At 61.8% G+C, this 15353-nt stretch overlaps 2 protein-coding genes across 2 annotated transcripts in view; one reads left to right on the plus strand and one right to left on the minus strand.

Annotated features, from left to right (window-relative positions):
- LOC118885608 (AFG3-like protein 1) overlaps positions 1–14512 on the plus strand; it is a 32095-nt gene extending 17583 nt beyond the window's left edge. Inside the window, 9 exon segments of the mRNA XM_036834413.1 lie at positions 2508–2569; positions 2571–2619; positions 3711–3826; positions 4243–4443; positions 4525–4710; positions 9125–9171; positions 11265–11330; positions 11948–12122; positions 13575–14512. Of these exon segments, the coding sequence (XP_036690308.1) occupies positions 2508–2569; positions 2571–2619; positions 3711–3826; positions 4243–4443; positions 4525–4710; positions 9125–9171; positions 11265–11330; positions 11948–12122; positions 13575–13796 (1124 nt within the window). The 3' untranslated portion in view covers positions 13797–14512.
- DBNDD1 (dysbindin domain containing 1) lies at positions 6831–15054 on the minus strand. Its single transcript, XM_036834412.1, has 4 exons — positions 14911–15054; positions 9103–9249; positions 8799–8939; positions 6831–8088 (listed from the first exon to the last, which is right to left on the minus strand). The coding sequence occupies exons 1-4, from the start codon at positions 14939–14941 to the stop codon at positions 7931–7933; spliced, it is 477 nt and encodes a 158-aa protein (XP_036690307.1). The 5' UTR covers positions 14942–15054; the 3' UTR covers positions 6831–7930.
- Positions 15055–15353: the final 299 nt, after the last annotated feature.

Consider the following 15353-nt stretch of genomic DNA (forward strand, 5'->3'; position numbering starts at 1 on the left):
GAGATAACGAGAGACTGTTGAAGCCAACCAGACAGAAGGGACACCTAGTGGGGATGGGTCTTCAGTAAGGTTAACAACCGATTCTCCTTGGAGACCATGAGGCCAGAAGGCAGTGGATCTGGCAAAACTGTTCTTCAATAGGGAAGGAGAAATAAAGGCATTCCTAGATTGTTTTTTAAAGTTGAGGGAACGTATTATATTTAAACCTGCCCTCCAGGAACTGCTGGAGTCCTTTGGGCTGAGACGAAAGGGCGCCGGCCAGTGACTCGGAGCTGCGCGGGCAGGTGGCCCTGGAGAGGCGGCTGCATAGGTGGACGTGAAGGCCAGCATCCTGCGTGTTTTTGGTTTGCAGCTCCTCTGTTTTGCCTTTATGATCTAAAGGGCAGGTGCTCAAACCCATAAAGACACGTCTGTGTTAATGGGCACGTAAAGTAAAAAGATGTAACCTGTGAAGGTGGGAGGGGCTGTGTAGGAGCAGAACCTTTGTACATTGTTAAAGCTGGAAAGGGAAAAACTTGATTCTAACCTTCCCGGGGAGCTGCCAGGGGACTGAAGAGCCGGCACCGTCTGTGCAGAGCAGAGCTGGAAGACACACTTGCCTAACGCAGAACTTGCTACAGAGCTCCGGTGAACAGAACGGGGCTGCTGGCACAAGGGTGGCCGTAGACCAACAGAGTAGAACTGAGAGCCCAGATACGTGCTTGTACATCTCGGTCAGTTGTTCTTTCGAATTTATTTTATTTATTCATTTTTGGCTGCATTAGGTCTTCGTTGCGCACGGGCTTTCTCTAGTTGCAGCGAGCGGGGGCTTCTCTTCGTTGCAGAGCGTGGCCTTCTCATTGCGGTGGCTTCTCTTGTTGTGGAGCACGGGCTCTAGGTGCACAGGCTTCAGTAGTTGTGGCTCGCGGGCTCTAGAGCGCAGGCGCGGTAGTTGTGGCGCACGGGCTTAGTTGCTCCGCAGCATGTGGGATCTTCCCGGACCAGGGCTCGAACCCGTGTCCCCTGTATTGGCAGGTGGATTCTTAACCACTGTGCCACCAGGGAAGTCCTTGATCAGTTGTTTTTGTCAAGGGTGTGAAGACCATTTGATGGGGAAAGAACAGTTTGTTCAATCAAATGCGCTGGGACAACGGTGTCCACAAGCAAAAGGACGAAACTAGACCTTAGACGACATGCAGCGGTCAACTCAAAATGGATGAGACTTAAACTGTGGAGATAGAAATATAAAGGTCTTAAAAGAAAATCTTTGTGACCTTGGATTTGGCAATGGTTTCTTAAAGCACAAGCAACAAGTGAGAAAACAAATTAGACTTCTTCAACATTAAAATCTTTTGTGCGTCAAGGGACATTATTGAGGTGGTGAGAAGACAGCCCACAGAATAGAAGAAACTATTTGGAGATTATGCATCTGGTAGGGGTTTATAATCCAAAATATTTAAAGAACCCAATTTAAAAATGGGAAAAGGATTTGAACAGACGTTTTTCCAAAGAAGGTATACAGATGGCCAGAAAGCACATAAAAAGGTGCTCAGTGATATTAGTCATTAGGAAAATGCATATCAAAACCACAGTGTGACAGCACCTCACGCCCACCAGGATGGCCGTAAAAGGCGGATGGATGAGTTGCCAGGGGTGTAGGGAGACGGCCGTGCTCGCGTGGTGCTGGTGGGGATGTAAGATAGTGTGGCCACGGGGATCTGCCTGGCAGTTCTTCAAGAAGTGAAGTACAGTTACCGTATGACCCCAGTTCCACTCCTCGGTATCTAAGAGAATTGAAAACATTTGTTCACACAAAGGCTTTACACAGATGTTCACAGCAGCATAATTCATAATAGCCAAGAGGTACAGACCACCCCAGTGTCCAGCGGTGTGTGACTGGATAGATGTGTATAGAGTGGGTACAGAGGGCCCGCTGTACTGGCCGTGTTATATCAGGGACTTGAGCGTCCATGGAGTTTGCTGTCTCCTGTGAAGGCCTCGGGGCGGCTGTGCATGTGATGGAACCTCATTCATCTGTGGAAAGGAATGAAATACCAATACATGCTACGATAGCGGATGAATGTGAAAACACTGTGTCGCGTGAAAGAAGCACACACGAAAGACCACCTATTGTGTGATTCCATTTATGTGAAACGTCCAGAACAGGGAAATCCATAGAGACAGAAAGTAGGTTAGTTGGCTGGGCATGGGTACAGGAATTAGCCACATACATCACATCTGTGATGGAAATGTCTGAAATGAGATCAGGGCAATGGTTGCACATCTTGATAAATTTACTAAAAGTCTTTGAAATGTACACTTAAAATGGGTAGATTTTATGTTAAATAAATCATACCTCAGTAAATTGTTGAACCAAAATACTGGCTGAAAGCAACAGTGACTGACAGAGCAGGTCCCATTTCCTTCAAGTCCCTGACCTAGTTTAACTCTGGTCCCTCTGCTGGAGATTTTCCTCTAAGAATCCGCCCTGGGGCACTGATGGGACTGTTTCTCCTTTTCCGGGTCAGGTGCTGATATTTCTAACGTTTGCAACGAAGCGGCCCTGATCGCCGCCCGCCACCTGAGTCCTTTTTGTCCGGGAGAAGCACTTGGAGCAGGCCGTTGAGAGGGTCATCGGAGGTGAGCCGGGCAGTGTTGAGGGGCGGTTTCCAGCTCTGACCTGCAGCAGGCCCACCCTGGGGCCCCAGCTTCACTTCAGTGAGCTGCAGCCGTGGACAGTTTTCCAGACCAAAATCTGGGACTTGGGATCTGCCAGCAGCTTTCGTGCTCTTACTAGAGCAACATTTAGAATTTCAAAGAGATGTAACCTCCAGGGCGCTGCGTCAGACCCAGGTTCGGGTGCTGCCCGTGGCCGAGAGGCAGGTTGTTCGCGTGCTTCCTTGGGAAGCTTCAGCGTGGGGTAGAGGTCTCCCGAGTGCCCTCCCGGGGACGGAGGTCAGGGAGGTAGGTGTCCGTGTGGCCAGCAGCCGTCCTTCCTGATCCCGCCCCACGGCTGTGAGAACCAGCCCGTCTCCAGACAGCAGCTTGGCAGGGCTGCTGTGTCTATGCTTGACGTTTTGTTGAAGTGTGGCGTGCACAGACAAGTGTCAGCAGCTTGGCAGGGCTGCTTTGTCTTTGCTTCATGTTTTGTTGAAGTGTGGCGTGCACAGACAAGTGTCAGCAGGTTGGCAGGGCTGCTTTGTCTATGCTTGACGTTTTGTTGAAGTGTGGCGTGCACAGACAAGCGTCAGTAACCCAAGGCAGTCGCCACAGCTGCTCGACACTGTCCTCGTGGAGCTGCTGAGCTGACCAGCCCTGAAGCTGAGCTCACGCGAGTATTGGTGCCTTCTCTGTGCCCTGTTCCCTGCCTGTGACTGGGTGTAGGCGGCGTAGAGAATGCTCCTGGTCTCCCTGCGTCCGGCCTCTCTGCCAGTCAAGCCACGGAGAGTAGCTAAGCCCCTTGGCTACAAACGGGCCCCCAAAGGCACCTGCCGCTTGCACGGTGGGGCGGGGCTTCGGCAGGGCAGAAGGCAGTGTAGCGTCTGGCGTGGAGGGACAGGCGCCCAGCAGGCCTGAGCGGTGTGCGTGGAGCGGACAGGCTGCGGGTCTGTCCTGGGCGGACGGAGGCCCTGACCAGCCCCCAACATGCCCGCAGTGCAGAATGGGGCCTTGGCGCCCACCTCTCAGCTCTCCGTTTGTCCTCTGCCTCTTGCCATGAGCTTGACTCGTAGGTCCCGAGAAGAAGACGCGGGTCCTGCAGCCCAGTGAGAAGATGACGGTGGCCTACCGTGAGGCCGGCCAGGCGGTGGTGGGCTGGCTCCTGGAGCACGCAGGCCCCCTGCTCAAGGTTGGCCCATCCCCTCGCGCATCTGCGGTGTGGTTCAGGGCCCACTTCCCTCCCGGGGGTGCTGTGTGGGCACGGTGCCTTCCGGGCGGCGGCCCTCTTCACTCTTTGAGGACGTAATGGTCTAGAGTTTGCTACAAGACTCCTTGAGGGGTGGGTGGGCAGAGGGGGTGCTGGTTCCAGGAGGGGTCTGGCTGCTGGCCACCTGACACCTGGAGTTTCCATGTTAAACTCACCTCGCCCTAAACTTTCCCCTGATGGCACGGCCGCTCCACAGCTTCCTGGGACGGCGGGACAGAGGGGCTTTCTGTGTTCATCCTTGGGGTGACCTGTCAGCGCTGGGGCCCAGGGTTTCCTCTCCTCCTCCGGGATGCCCGGGGACCCTGGGGGTGACAGGGCGCGCCTGCCGTATCTGGCAGGCGTCCATCATCCCCCGGGGCAAGGGGCTCGGCTACGCCCAGTGCCTGCCCAGGGAGCAGTGCCTGTACACGCGGGAGCAGCTCTCGGGCCGCATGTGCGCCGTGCTGGGTGGCCGGGTGGCCGAGCAGCTGTTCTTCGGGCAGATCACCACGGGGGCCCAGGACGACCTGAGGAAGGTCACCCAGAGTGCCTACGCCCAGGTAAGGCGGCGGCCGCGGGGGCTGGGAAGGGGGCTCAGGGCACCGTCCGCCAGGCTCACGCCCGCCCCTCGCCTGCCCCAGATTGTGCAGTTCGGGATGAGCAAGAAGCTGGGCCAGGTGTCCTTCGACCTCCCCCGGCCCGGCGAGGTGCTGGCGGAGAAGCCGTACAGCGAGGCGATGGCGCAGCTCATCGACCAGGAGGCCCGGCGGCTGGTCAGCTCCGCGCACGCGCGCCCCCCGGACCTGCTGACGTGCTGCCGGGAGCAGGTGGATGAGGCGGGTGGGGCCGGCCCGTCCCCAGGGTCGGGGCGGGGGCTCTGCAGGGCGCCGGGCGGACGGCCTGGCGTGGCCTGGCGTGCAGCGGGGCAGGCGGCTGCTGGGGAAGGAGGGGCTGGAGCGGGCCGACACGGTGGAGCTGCTTGGGCCCTGACGCTTCGCGGAGAAGACCACCGCGCGGAGCTCGTGGAGGGCACGGGTGGCCTGGAGGAGGACACGCCCCTTCCCGAGGGGCTGACGGGCGGGCGGCACGGAGTGTCCCCGTGGAGGAGAGCCCAGCCTAGCGCCCCTGCCTGGAGAGCAGCCTCCTCAATCTCCAGAGAGCAAATTAAAACGTGATAATCACAAATGGGTGTTTTCAGGTCAGGGTCCTCTGAGCCCACGGGGATTCCAGCTCCCAGAACGTGCCCTTCCACCAAGGCGGGGGCTGGGACCCTGTTCCCGAGTCGGAGGGGAGGGCAGTGGCCGAAACTCACCTGCCCCCTGGGGGCCTGCGTGTAGGACCCCCCCTGGGCCTCCCACGAGATGGGTGGTGGGCTCATCTGCTGGGGACAGCCGCCCAGCGGGGGGACATCGGTGCTGGTCACCTCACGTGCCCCGGGGAGAGACGGAGAGGGGGCTTTTGGCCCAGTTCAGAAATCCTCAAGGTCTGTCCGTGGCGAGAGGTTCAGAACTGAGGAAAGGAGAATGCTAGCCAGGCGTCAAGCGAGTAGCTGTTAGGGTGGCGGGAGACCAGTTAGTCCTTTCGGAGGGGCCGCACCACTTCCACAGGCGGGGCGTCTGGGGGGGTCTGAGCCTGAGGGGTACCCCAGCGGAGCCGCCCCTGTTCTCAGGGTAGGGGCCTTGCCAACCGTGCATCTCCGGGTAGCTGCGTTCCTTGTGGCCCGTGTTGTTAGGGTCCAGGAGAGGGGGCTCTGGGTTGCTCCACGTGGGAGGACAGCCACCGGGGGTCGTAGCGAAGCTCTAGGGCCGAGTCTTCCATCCCCCGGTTGGTCCTGGAGCGAGGCCAGGGCCCAGCCCCCGGGGAGTCGGGGTTAGTGGAAATGGCCCCGGGGGTCCCCAGAACACAGCCAGGGCGTCGGAGTCGTCAGAACTGTGACAGTAGCAGCAGCTGCTGCCTTGGGGTGGGCGACGCGGGCTGACTGCGGGAGCAGGGGCACTGCCCCATGTGCCCGCCGCTGCTGTCCCCGCCGTGGCCACACGCTGGGCCTCGGGGATGAAATTTTCCAGATCTTTTGGTATATTTGCCTCAAAAATAGAGTTTCCAACTTGGGACAAACACTTTCAAGTTTGTTGTTTGTGAAACGTGTATTGCTGAATTTCTGAGATCTCTGGGGCTCATCCTGTGACACAGCCTCAAACGCTCAGCCTCTGTGTGTTGCGCTGCTTGGTGTCCTGCAGGGGCCTGTCCTGGGGCTCCTTCTGATGGAGGTGGGGTGCCCTCCTTGACCCCAGGAAGGACCCACGTCGTCCCGAGCCTGGGGCTCTGTTCCTTGGGAGGCTGGGTGCAGCCCCTCCCCGGGTCCAGGGCACTCCCCTGGTGACAGCGCCCCTGCCTGCGTGCCCCGTGCCCGCACCCCCTCCAGTCTCCTCAGCCCCCCCTTCACCTCGCACCCCGCCTGGGCCATCGCACCCCGCCTGGGCCATCGCACCCCGCCTGGGCCGAGGCCTGGCCGAGGATCTCGGGTTAGGAAGGCTCAGCCCCGCAGGAGGGACCGCCCGGCACGGGGCACGCGGCCTGCATCTCGTGGTGGTGAAAACGGTCCCGGTTTAGGCTTCATCCCTGGTCTCTGCTCACAGGCGGGCCCTACCTGGCGGCCACCTCCCCAGGAACCTGCCCCAGGCTGGGAAGAGCCTCTCGGGAGCGCCTCTGCCTCTTCCAGCCTGGGCTTGTGGGGGCAGGGTCTTCGCTTCTTTAACGCCTGGGGAGCCAGGGCGCTTGGCCCTGAAACGTGACCCAAATAAGAGCCCAGGGTGTGTCACAGTGGAACCCCCAGTGGCTTTAGCTGGGGGAGGACCAGAGCGCGGAGCTCCTGGAGGCCCCTAGAGCAGCCCAGCCCGCACGCTGGAGCTCCCACGTCAGCTGGAAAGGAAGAGACTGGTCGGCGAGACTTGGGACAGGGTGCTGTTTTAATCCTGCTGTTTGGAAATGAGATCTGCAGAAGCCGTAGCAAGAAGGATGGGAACTCGGCGGCGGGGAAGACCTGGGGGGCGGGGGGCGCGGCTGCCCTCGCGGGATCCCTTTTAAGTGAAATTCTTGGTTGTGTCTGGAAGACACCTCCGTGTTGCTGCCCCTCACGTGCCCCTCCTGGCGCAGAGGGCGACCCTTTTCCTGGCGGGACGTGCTGTAGCCACGCCCAGTGGGCCCAGCATGTGCCCAGGCCTGTTTTCCTTCCCCAGAAACGTTTCAGTGGAGAAGGGGTCAGGGCAGGTGGCCTTGGGGACTGAAAGCAAGCTTACACGTTTGTTTTAAAACTGTTCTCGGACTCGCTGTCTGACTGGAAGCCGGTTCCGTCCCTTAGTGTGTAAGCAGTGTGTGGAGCAGCCGAGCCTGGCGCCCCCGAATTGGGGGCCAGGCGCTGTGCCCAGGTCCCCTCACGTCCCCATGCCCCTCGGGCTGCTGCACGCGTGTGCATGCCTGTGTGTGCGTGTCAGGTGGGCCGCGGGGACTGTCATGGCAAGGATGGGGGGAGGGCGAACCTCGCCTGCCCCTGCCGTGCCCGGCGGTCTGAGGCAGTCGTGACATATTTGGTGTTCCGAGCTCAGGAGGTGGGTCTGGCTCTCAGGCAGGGACCACGGCAAGCAGGGTATTAGGGTCTGGGGGCTCTGGTGCTGATACTTCCTGGGCGGCAGGAGGGGGGCAGGGTTGGAATCAAGGCGGTTAGGGCAGCAGGGTGTCCCGCGGGCTGGAGCTTGGCACTGCCGTTCAAGACTGGACCCCCGAGACCCCCGGGGGGTTGCAGAGCGCCTCTCACGGGCAGGTCTCTGCTCACCGCACCCCTACCCGGGAGTCTAGTGACAGACGAGGACACCATTCCTACAGACAGAAGTCTCATCTCATCCCTGGGCCTGGTCCCTGATCCAGGGACCAGGAAGAGCTGGACGTAAGGCCACTGGGCTGTGCTTATGCGGAGGCGCCACGTGGGGCGGGCAGCGTCCACGGGGCCACGGCTGCCCGGACCTGCCCCGCCTCGGCCCTGGGCCAGCCGGCCTAGTCCTCCTTGGGCCTCTCCACGGTGAGAAAGGTGTCCACAACGGCAGGCTGCCGCTCAGGGTCGCCGAAGGGCTGCTTCTCACGGTTCTGCTCGGCCCTGGTGCGTGTCCAGGAGGGGGAGCGCAGACAGCCGGCCCTGGGCAGCGGGTGTAGGCCTGGTGGGAACACGGGCTGGGGTCAGTATGGCTTGGGGTCCCAGGTCACTCCTTCAGCTACTGGGCTGGGCCCGTGTGTGCCTCCAGCACGGGGTCGGGCCACATGTTGGGGTCCCCTGGGCACCAGCAATGTGCACATGTGGGTCTGGGTGCAGCCCGGCCAGGGGCTTTCCTGTTGTCCCCAGGAGGGTCCCCATGCAGCCGAGGCGCCCGCCCTGGGGGTGAGCCTGGCCCGGAGCAGGTGCCACCCCCTCACCCCCCGCCCCCCGCCTGCATGGGCAGTGAGCTGAGAGGGGGGAAGGTCCCTGGGCCCCCATACCCCCGGCGGCTCCCGAGCCGTTTCTGCGGCCTGCGGGCTCCAGCACTTCCCGGGAACTGAGCTGAGGAGGGGCCAGGACTGGTGAACACCACCCCCTTTGTGCTCTGCCTACTTGGGATTAAACCCAAGTAGTGAATTCTGCTTTCAGTGGGACTGTGGCTGTGGCCTTATGTTGGCATTTGAAAAGTGAAATTAAGGAGGGGTAGAAAAATCCCTTTGAGTCGGCAGACAGGTGTGTGAAGTGCAGAAATGGTGAGGGAGATGGTGCCGTGTCGACAAACACTTAAACACGCGTCAGAAAGGAAATCATTTTCCACAGTGGGTCTCCAGGGAGCTGTGCTGGGTGGCCTGAGGCCCCAGGACCCCCTCCAGACCCCAGCAGCAGCCCCACCTGCGGGCGAGTCGCTGGCCAGGTTCTCGTCATCTGAGTCGGCAAAGACCTCGGCCAGCTCCTGGTCGGACATGTCGGTCAACTCGGTGAGGTCCAGGAGGTCAAAGTGCACCTCCAGAGAGGAGACGCTGCTCAGGGGCTCTGCGGGCAGAGGGGCGTGTCAGCGGGGCCAGGTGAAGGCCAGTGCGGTGGGAACAAGGAGGGGCTGACCCATCCCCGGCGCCTGCTCCCCGGGGCGCACCCGAGGCCCAGGGACCCGCCCCTGGTCCCGGGGAGCACGCTGGGACAGGTGGGCGGTACTTACGCCGCCTCTCCGTGACCTGCAGGAGACCTGGTGCCGGTACTGGGACGCCCACCTCCTCCTCGGCCACAGGTGAGTGGCTGCCGGTCCCCGTCCCAGGAATGGGGGTGCCCAGGGCAGCCCTTGGCACCTCGACCTCCTTAACTACCCCTGCAACAGAGAAGGTGTTACCCGGGAGGGGACTGCGGTCTCCCACCGCCACCCCCAGGACGCAGGCTGGGAGGACTTGAGAACCTGGCCCATTGAGCCTTCCCTTGAGGCTCTGGGCAGTGACCGCAGTGGCCGGGGGTGACCTTGGGTCAGGAAGCCAGACAAGGGGCAGAGGGCTTCTCCGAGGACGCTGCCCTTCCCCGTAAGCCTGATTTCCAGACCCTTTGCCCTGATTACTTGAGCAGGAATGACCACAGGTCTCGCGGGGACACTTGCTGGTCCTGTCGGAGCCCCCAAGACACCAATACGGTCACCTGTCTCTACTTTTTGGTCCAACCTGGGGTCGGGTGGGCGGTTGTGCATTTCCTTGCCCTTTGGCGCCCTTTAATCCAGAACGGCCCCCGCTCACCTGTCTGTCCCGTGTTGTGTTTGAATCCACGTAACACGTTCTCACATAAAACGATTCCCGGACGGTGGACGCAACAACCCCTCCCCACCGACCACGCCTCCGGACTGGGAATGTTACTCCAGGGTTTTTTCTATGCAATTCTTGTTTTTATGTAATGGCTCATTTCATGTAATTTTTTGTCGGGTGAGAGGCGAGGCCCCTTGGGGATCTGCTTGGTGGAGACTGTGCCACTCAGGGGCGGGCCCTCCACCCCACGGAATGCTTGCTGTCACCAGGGCAGACACTGCTCCGTCACGCCTCCTACCAGCTCCTCCAGAGCGTTCCAGGGCCCTCCGCCCCACACGGCCAGGGGTCCCAGTCGTCTGGCAGGCACGTGCCCTGAGGCGACGGGACCCCTTGGCTCCCTGGCGTCCCCACTGCTGCTCTCTCCTGAGCCCCCCCCCGACAGAGACCCCACCTGCCCCCAGCTGGGGGACCCCCAGCTGAACAGGTGCTCAGTAAAGAGTGAGGAACGCCCTCCCGCTCCCTCAGCAGTGTGGCCGGCCATCCCGGGGGTCCAGCGCCGAGAGCTGGGCGTGGACGAAGCCACAGGAGCAGCTGCTGAGGGGGGGCCCGCCAGGGGGGCCCAGTGCCGACAGCTGCCAGTGAGGGGTGGGCCTGTGTGGCCAGCAGCCTGGCGGGCCGCGTGGGTCTGGAGGGTCCCCGGCTGGGTGGGATTTGCAGCTGCGGAGCTGGCTGGGTCGCCCCTGGCTTCTAGGAGGGAACCGCTCCCTGGGAAGCATGGCTGAGGGGAGGTGGGCCTGCTGACTGGCGGGGCCTGCCTGGCTCTGCCCTGTGCTGTGTCATCACTCAGGGCCCAGGGCTGGCCCACTGGACTGGGGCTGGGGATCTGGTTTCCACCTTGCTGCCGCATTTGGAACGTGGTGTCTGAGCACCCTTGGAGGGTAGGGTTACACCCCCTGGTGTCCCGGCCCGCCCAGCCCAGCCCAGCAAGGACGCCTTCCTGACCAGAGGGCACGGGAGCTGGGGTGAGCGGGGAACCTCTCCCGAACCTCACAATCCCTGCTGAGGGTCGAAGGCCCAGGAAGCCCTTGGGGACCTTTGCTCTGCAGGACAGTGTTCTGCTTCCTCCAGGGGGGGTGGCACAGCGGCCCGGGTCCCCCTCCCCCAGGGCGCACGCGTGCCCGGAGTGTCCTGCTCTGCTTCCACACGCGTCCCGTCGTGGTGGGTGGCTGGGGGCTCCGGCTAGGTGCTGCCATTCCTCCGGAGCCTCCCAGTGGGGCAGGTGGCTCTGGGTTAGTAACAAGAAGAATGACAGTGGCTCATGGTTTTCTGTGCCAGGCCGAGTTCCAGCAATATGTTTTTCAGCTGGTGTCACGACCAGCTACGAGGAAGGGACAGTGGGTCTTGTCCGGTAACACCGAGGGGCTCAGCTTGTTGAGCGGGAGCTCTCAGCCACCACCTGCCGGCCAGCAGAGGGAGGGGAGACCCTGACCTTGCACCCACAGGGAAGCTAGGCCCTGACCAGGTGGAAGGGGACTTAGCATAAAAGCTGGGGCAGAGGCGGGGGTCTCTGCTCATAACGGCCCCCTCTCACCTTACCTAGAAAAGAAAGCGCTATTCACCTGTGCATCCGGCAGATTCCTGAGCGGGACTTGGATGAACAAAATAGGTGATTCCTGCCCTCTTGAGGTGGGGCAGGGCTGGGGAGCCCTGGGGGCTGTGGCCCCGCTTTGGGGACAGGTCTGAAGGAGGGTGGGAGCTGGGTGATAACTGGGGAGACAGCACCATCAAAGGCCCTGAGGGGAGCATGGCTGCCTCTGAGGGATGGCCGGGGTGGGTGAGGGCAGGGGGACACCGGTGGGGAGACACCTCTGGCTCCTCTCTGAGTGAGCTGGGAGGGTTCCGAGCTGAGTGGGACAGACTCTACCTGCATGTTTATGGGATGGGACGCAGTCCAGGTGGGAAGGAGGAAGTCCACAGGTGCTGAGATGGGGGCAGGGCAAGGAAGCAGGACCTCTTCCCCATCCAGCCTTGGGTTAGGGGGCTGGGTATGCAGATACCCCTCATTATAGATCCTAGGATCCAGGGGTCCCAGACAGCCCAGGACAGATCTCCAGCCCCTACAGGCACAGTGGCCTTTTGTACTCATTGTAAGAAGCACATTTTATCACATTTCAGCATCCCCGAAACAGCAAACCATCTAGTCGATGGTGTCACAGAGCCAATAGAGTATGGTAATGGTGCACTTTTAAAGTCACCTTATGTCTACTTTTTTATTCTTTTCAGCTCCCTTTGGCAGTGGTCTGGTCTTTATTTTGTAAATCCTGGTGTCCTGGCCTGTGTCAAAGCTGTGCAGGGGAGGAAGAAAAAGCAGAAGATGCAACTTCTGGCATCAAGGACACTGATCTTTTGGCTGGAAGGATGTGAAGGAAGCAGGACCTTTGCTTGGTCCTCGTGCACAGTAGGTGCACCGTAAATGCTGGTTGAATGAATGAGCCCAAGACCCCACCCCAGAGTCACTAAGCGGCTGTGCTAGGAATCACCTGGGTCTGCCTGATACCCTCTCGATAAGCCCTTGTAGGAGGAAGGGAGAAATTCTTCCCGAGTGAGACCCCCTGCTCTTTCTGGGGTGTGAAGCAGAGGAGTGACCGATCACACAGGCAGGCACAAGGGCAGGGGCCCTTGGCAGCCTGGCCAAGCCGTAGGCTGGGTGGGTTCAGCAGACCCCAGGGTTGCCCAGGCCAGGGCAAAGGTGAGCGGTGTTTCTGATGCCCCAGGGTCAGCAGAGCACTGGCAGCCTGGCAGAGCCCCCAGTGAGGGCGTGAAGCCCCTGGCCCCTGCGGGGGGCCTGCTGCCCTGCCCTGCGGAAGCAGCACCCGTGTGGGGAGGCTGGAAGTGGCGGCCCACGGCCTGGTATGAACGGATACGATAGTGTTACCCTGTGCTACACTGCTGACCTATTTTCTAGCACATTCGTGCCAAGAACTTGGCCCAAATCTCAGGTTCCCTGCTGTGTGCCCAGGGTTTTGCCCCAAGCATGGAGGAGGTGCTCTGCACATACCCAACACGAATGAGTGAAGTAATGAAGTGAATGAATGAATAGCATAAAAACCAGCATGGCTGCAGGGAGGGAGGGATGGGCACTGTCCCCCATTTCCCCGGCCCCTGTCCCCGGAGTCAGTGCTCCTCCTTGGAGCATTTTGAGGATGCCGGGTGGGCCCCGTCTAGGCTCAGCCCCTACAGGGCAGGGCCCAGGCCTCTCTCTCCCAGTCGGACAGACTTGGAGGTAGGGGGGCTAGAGACTTGGTCTCCCAAAGGCACCTTCGAGAAGCGCACCCTGTCCTCTCCCCTCCATGTCTGTGCACTTTGATATTAAGAAATTACTGTTAATTCATTTAGGTGCAAAAATGCTGTTTTAATTATAAAAACCTTATCTTTTAGAGGTAATTTCAGAGATACTTAAGGATGAAACAATATGTCTAGATTGGCTACAAATTACTACTGAAGGAAGGTGGGTGCAGGCGGGTGAGCAGCCGGCAGGTAGCACGGGGTGAGGGGCGGGGGGGGGGCTTTACCATACTGTTCTCTCTACTTGTGTGTGTGCCCCTCTCTCCAGAGTAAGTTCCAAAAAGTCAGCAAACTCAGAAAATGACAGTCACAGCTACCCATGCGTGACGCCCCCATGTGGGCAGGACGTGGCTACGGGGTAAGAAGCGTGTGAAGGCCACCTCCCGCTGCTGTGGCCCAGCCCCATCACGGTCACGGTGCCTGCACAGAGGAGGTCCCTGGTTAATAACATGTCTGAGCACTGCATGAGTTAGGTCTCTGGGGCTCCAGTAAGTGACGTTCAGAAATTGAAGGGTCGTTAAGCTCCCCCCCCCTCAGGCCTGCCCTCTGCTCCCTCTCTCTGCAGGCAAGGGGGGGGGTCTCCACTGAGAGAAGGGGACACGGAGCTCAGAGGGGCCTGGCTGCTTTGCCGGCATCCCCAGCCTTTGCTCTCCAAACCTGCCCCATCAAATCCTCGCAAAGCCGCCACCCGGAAGCCCCGGGGTCCTCGTACTGCCAATGGGAAGAAAAAGCTGGATCCCTCCCACAAACAACAAAACAAAGAAAACCCACACCCACTAGCCCCTGAGTGTCTCTGGTGGTGCTTGGAGGGAGCGTGACATGGGCCCCTAGACAGCCGTCTGGAATGCACCTGCCCAACTCAGCCTGCAGACAGAGCAGTAGGTGGACCCACTGCTGCAGGACACCTCCAGGGCCAACATTTTGGTCTCCAGAGCAGGCCACTGGTGTGGCTAGGGGACCCCCAGCGGACCCCTATGTGGTCAGGGAGTGGCTCCTTGGCATGGGACCTCCAGGAAACCCCGGGTGCATCTGGGGCCTGGCTGGGTGGGTGGAGGAGCCCGGCACTTTGCATCCAAGTTCCGAGGCCGATGGCACAGGAAACCCCTCCTGAAAGGTTCCTGGGAGGTTCCTATGAACCTGTCCTAGGAAAGGTTTCCCTCCCACCGGGCCAGGGCCAGGGTAGGGCCAGACTCCAAGGGGAGAGACCCCCGGTACATCTCTACCGTCCCGACAGCTGGCAGGGGCCGTGAAGAGGGGTCACTCCGTGCACACCTGCCCTCCCAGATGTGTGAGCTCCTGGGCCTCGCCCCGGCAGCCAGCAACCCCTGCCGGCGTGGGAGCCCCCGCAGGCGGCGCCAGGTGCGCCCCCCGCTCCGAGCCCCTATCTCAGCCTGGTGCCCCGAGGATCCCGGCCGCGGCCTCCCCGCCCTACCCCCAGGGAGGCTCGGCTGGGCCGAACAAAGCAGACGCGCAGCTAGGAGGGCAGCATCCCCCCCCACGCCTCGCTGACCTGCATCCCGACTCTGGCCCTGGCACGCCCCATCTTCCAGATCCCCGGCTCCGCTGGGAGGGGGCTCAGGACCAAGCTCTGGGCCAACCACTCAGGAGCGCGCCAGGCACCGCTGCCCGGGTCGGGAGCGCGGAGGACGAGGGGGCGGGGACGCGATCCGTGCGCCCCCCGCCCAGCGCGGGGGCCGTTCCGGGCGGTGCCCCCGCTCGTCTTCCCGGGCGCGGCGCACGAGGCTCCCCCCACTTCGGCCCGGCGCAGGGGGACTCGGAGCTGCCGGTGGGTCTTCACGGCCCCGGGGCGTGGCCGATGTGTGGGCCCAGGGGGAAGGGGCTGCGGGCCGCTGCGGGGAAGGCGCAGCTCGTGGGCTCCCGGGGGCTGGGGCCGCACTCACCTCCCGGGCTGGCGCCCTCCGGGGGCTCCATGCGGCCGGCAGGGCCTGGGAGGGGCACGCGCGGCGGCGTCGTCACCCGGCCCGGGCGCCCCTGCAGCTGCGGCGGCGACTCGGCCCCGGCTCCCGGCGCAGCGCATTGGGGCAGCAGCCGGGGGGCCGCGGCGGCGGGGAGGAGCCCGTGGGGCGGGGCGCGCAGCTGCTCCGGGGCCCTGTTCTTCCCCCCCCCCGCCCCCCCCGCCACCCCGTTCTCTTTCCCAGGCCCCGCAGCACAGGTGCGGCCCCGCCCCGCCCCGCGCGCGCCCCCTGCCGGCCCCTGCCCCTGAGGACCCCCTCCCACGCGGAGGCTACCCCCTCCTGCAGACCCACTCCGACCTGGCCGCGTCCCCCAACGCTGGCCCGGCCCCTGCGCGCGCCCTCATTCAGCAGCCGCGCCGGCTTCCGTC

The sequence above is a fragment of the Balaenoptera musculus genome, chromosome 19, assembly GCF_009873245.2.
Source record: "Balaenoptera musculus isolate JJ_BM4_2016_0621 chromosome 19, mBalMus1.pri.v3, whole genome shotgun sequence".
In the NCBI taxonomy this organism is placed as follows: Eukaryota; Metazoa; Chordata; class Mammalia; order Artiodactyla; family Balaenopteridae; genus Balaenoptera; species Balaenoptera musculus.

Bases quoted from the DNA above. Each gene is read 5' to 3' on its own strand.
- DBNDD1 (XM_036834412.1), bottom strand. From the start codon at position 14,941: ATGGAGCCCCCGGAGGGCGCCAGCCCGGGAG. The intron at 9,250-14,910 runs GTGAGTGCGGCC...TCTCTGTTGCAG, and splicing joins GGAGGGCGCCAGCCCGGGAG to GGGTAGTTAAGGAGGTCGAG. The intron at 8,089-8,798 runs GTGGGGCTGCTG...TGTTCCCACCAG, and splicing joins GGCCAGCGACTCGCCCGCAG to GCCTACACCCGCTGCCCAGG.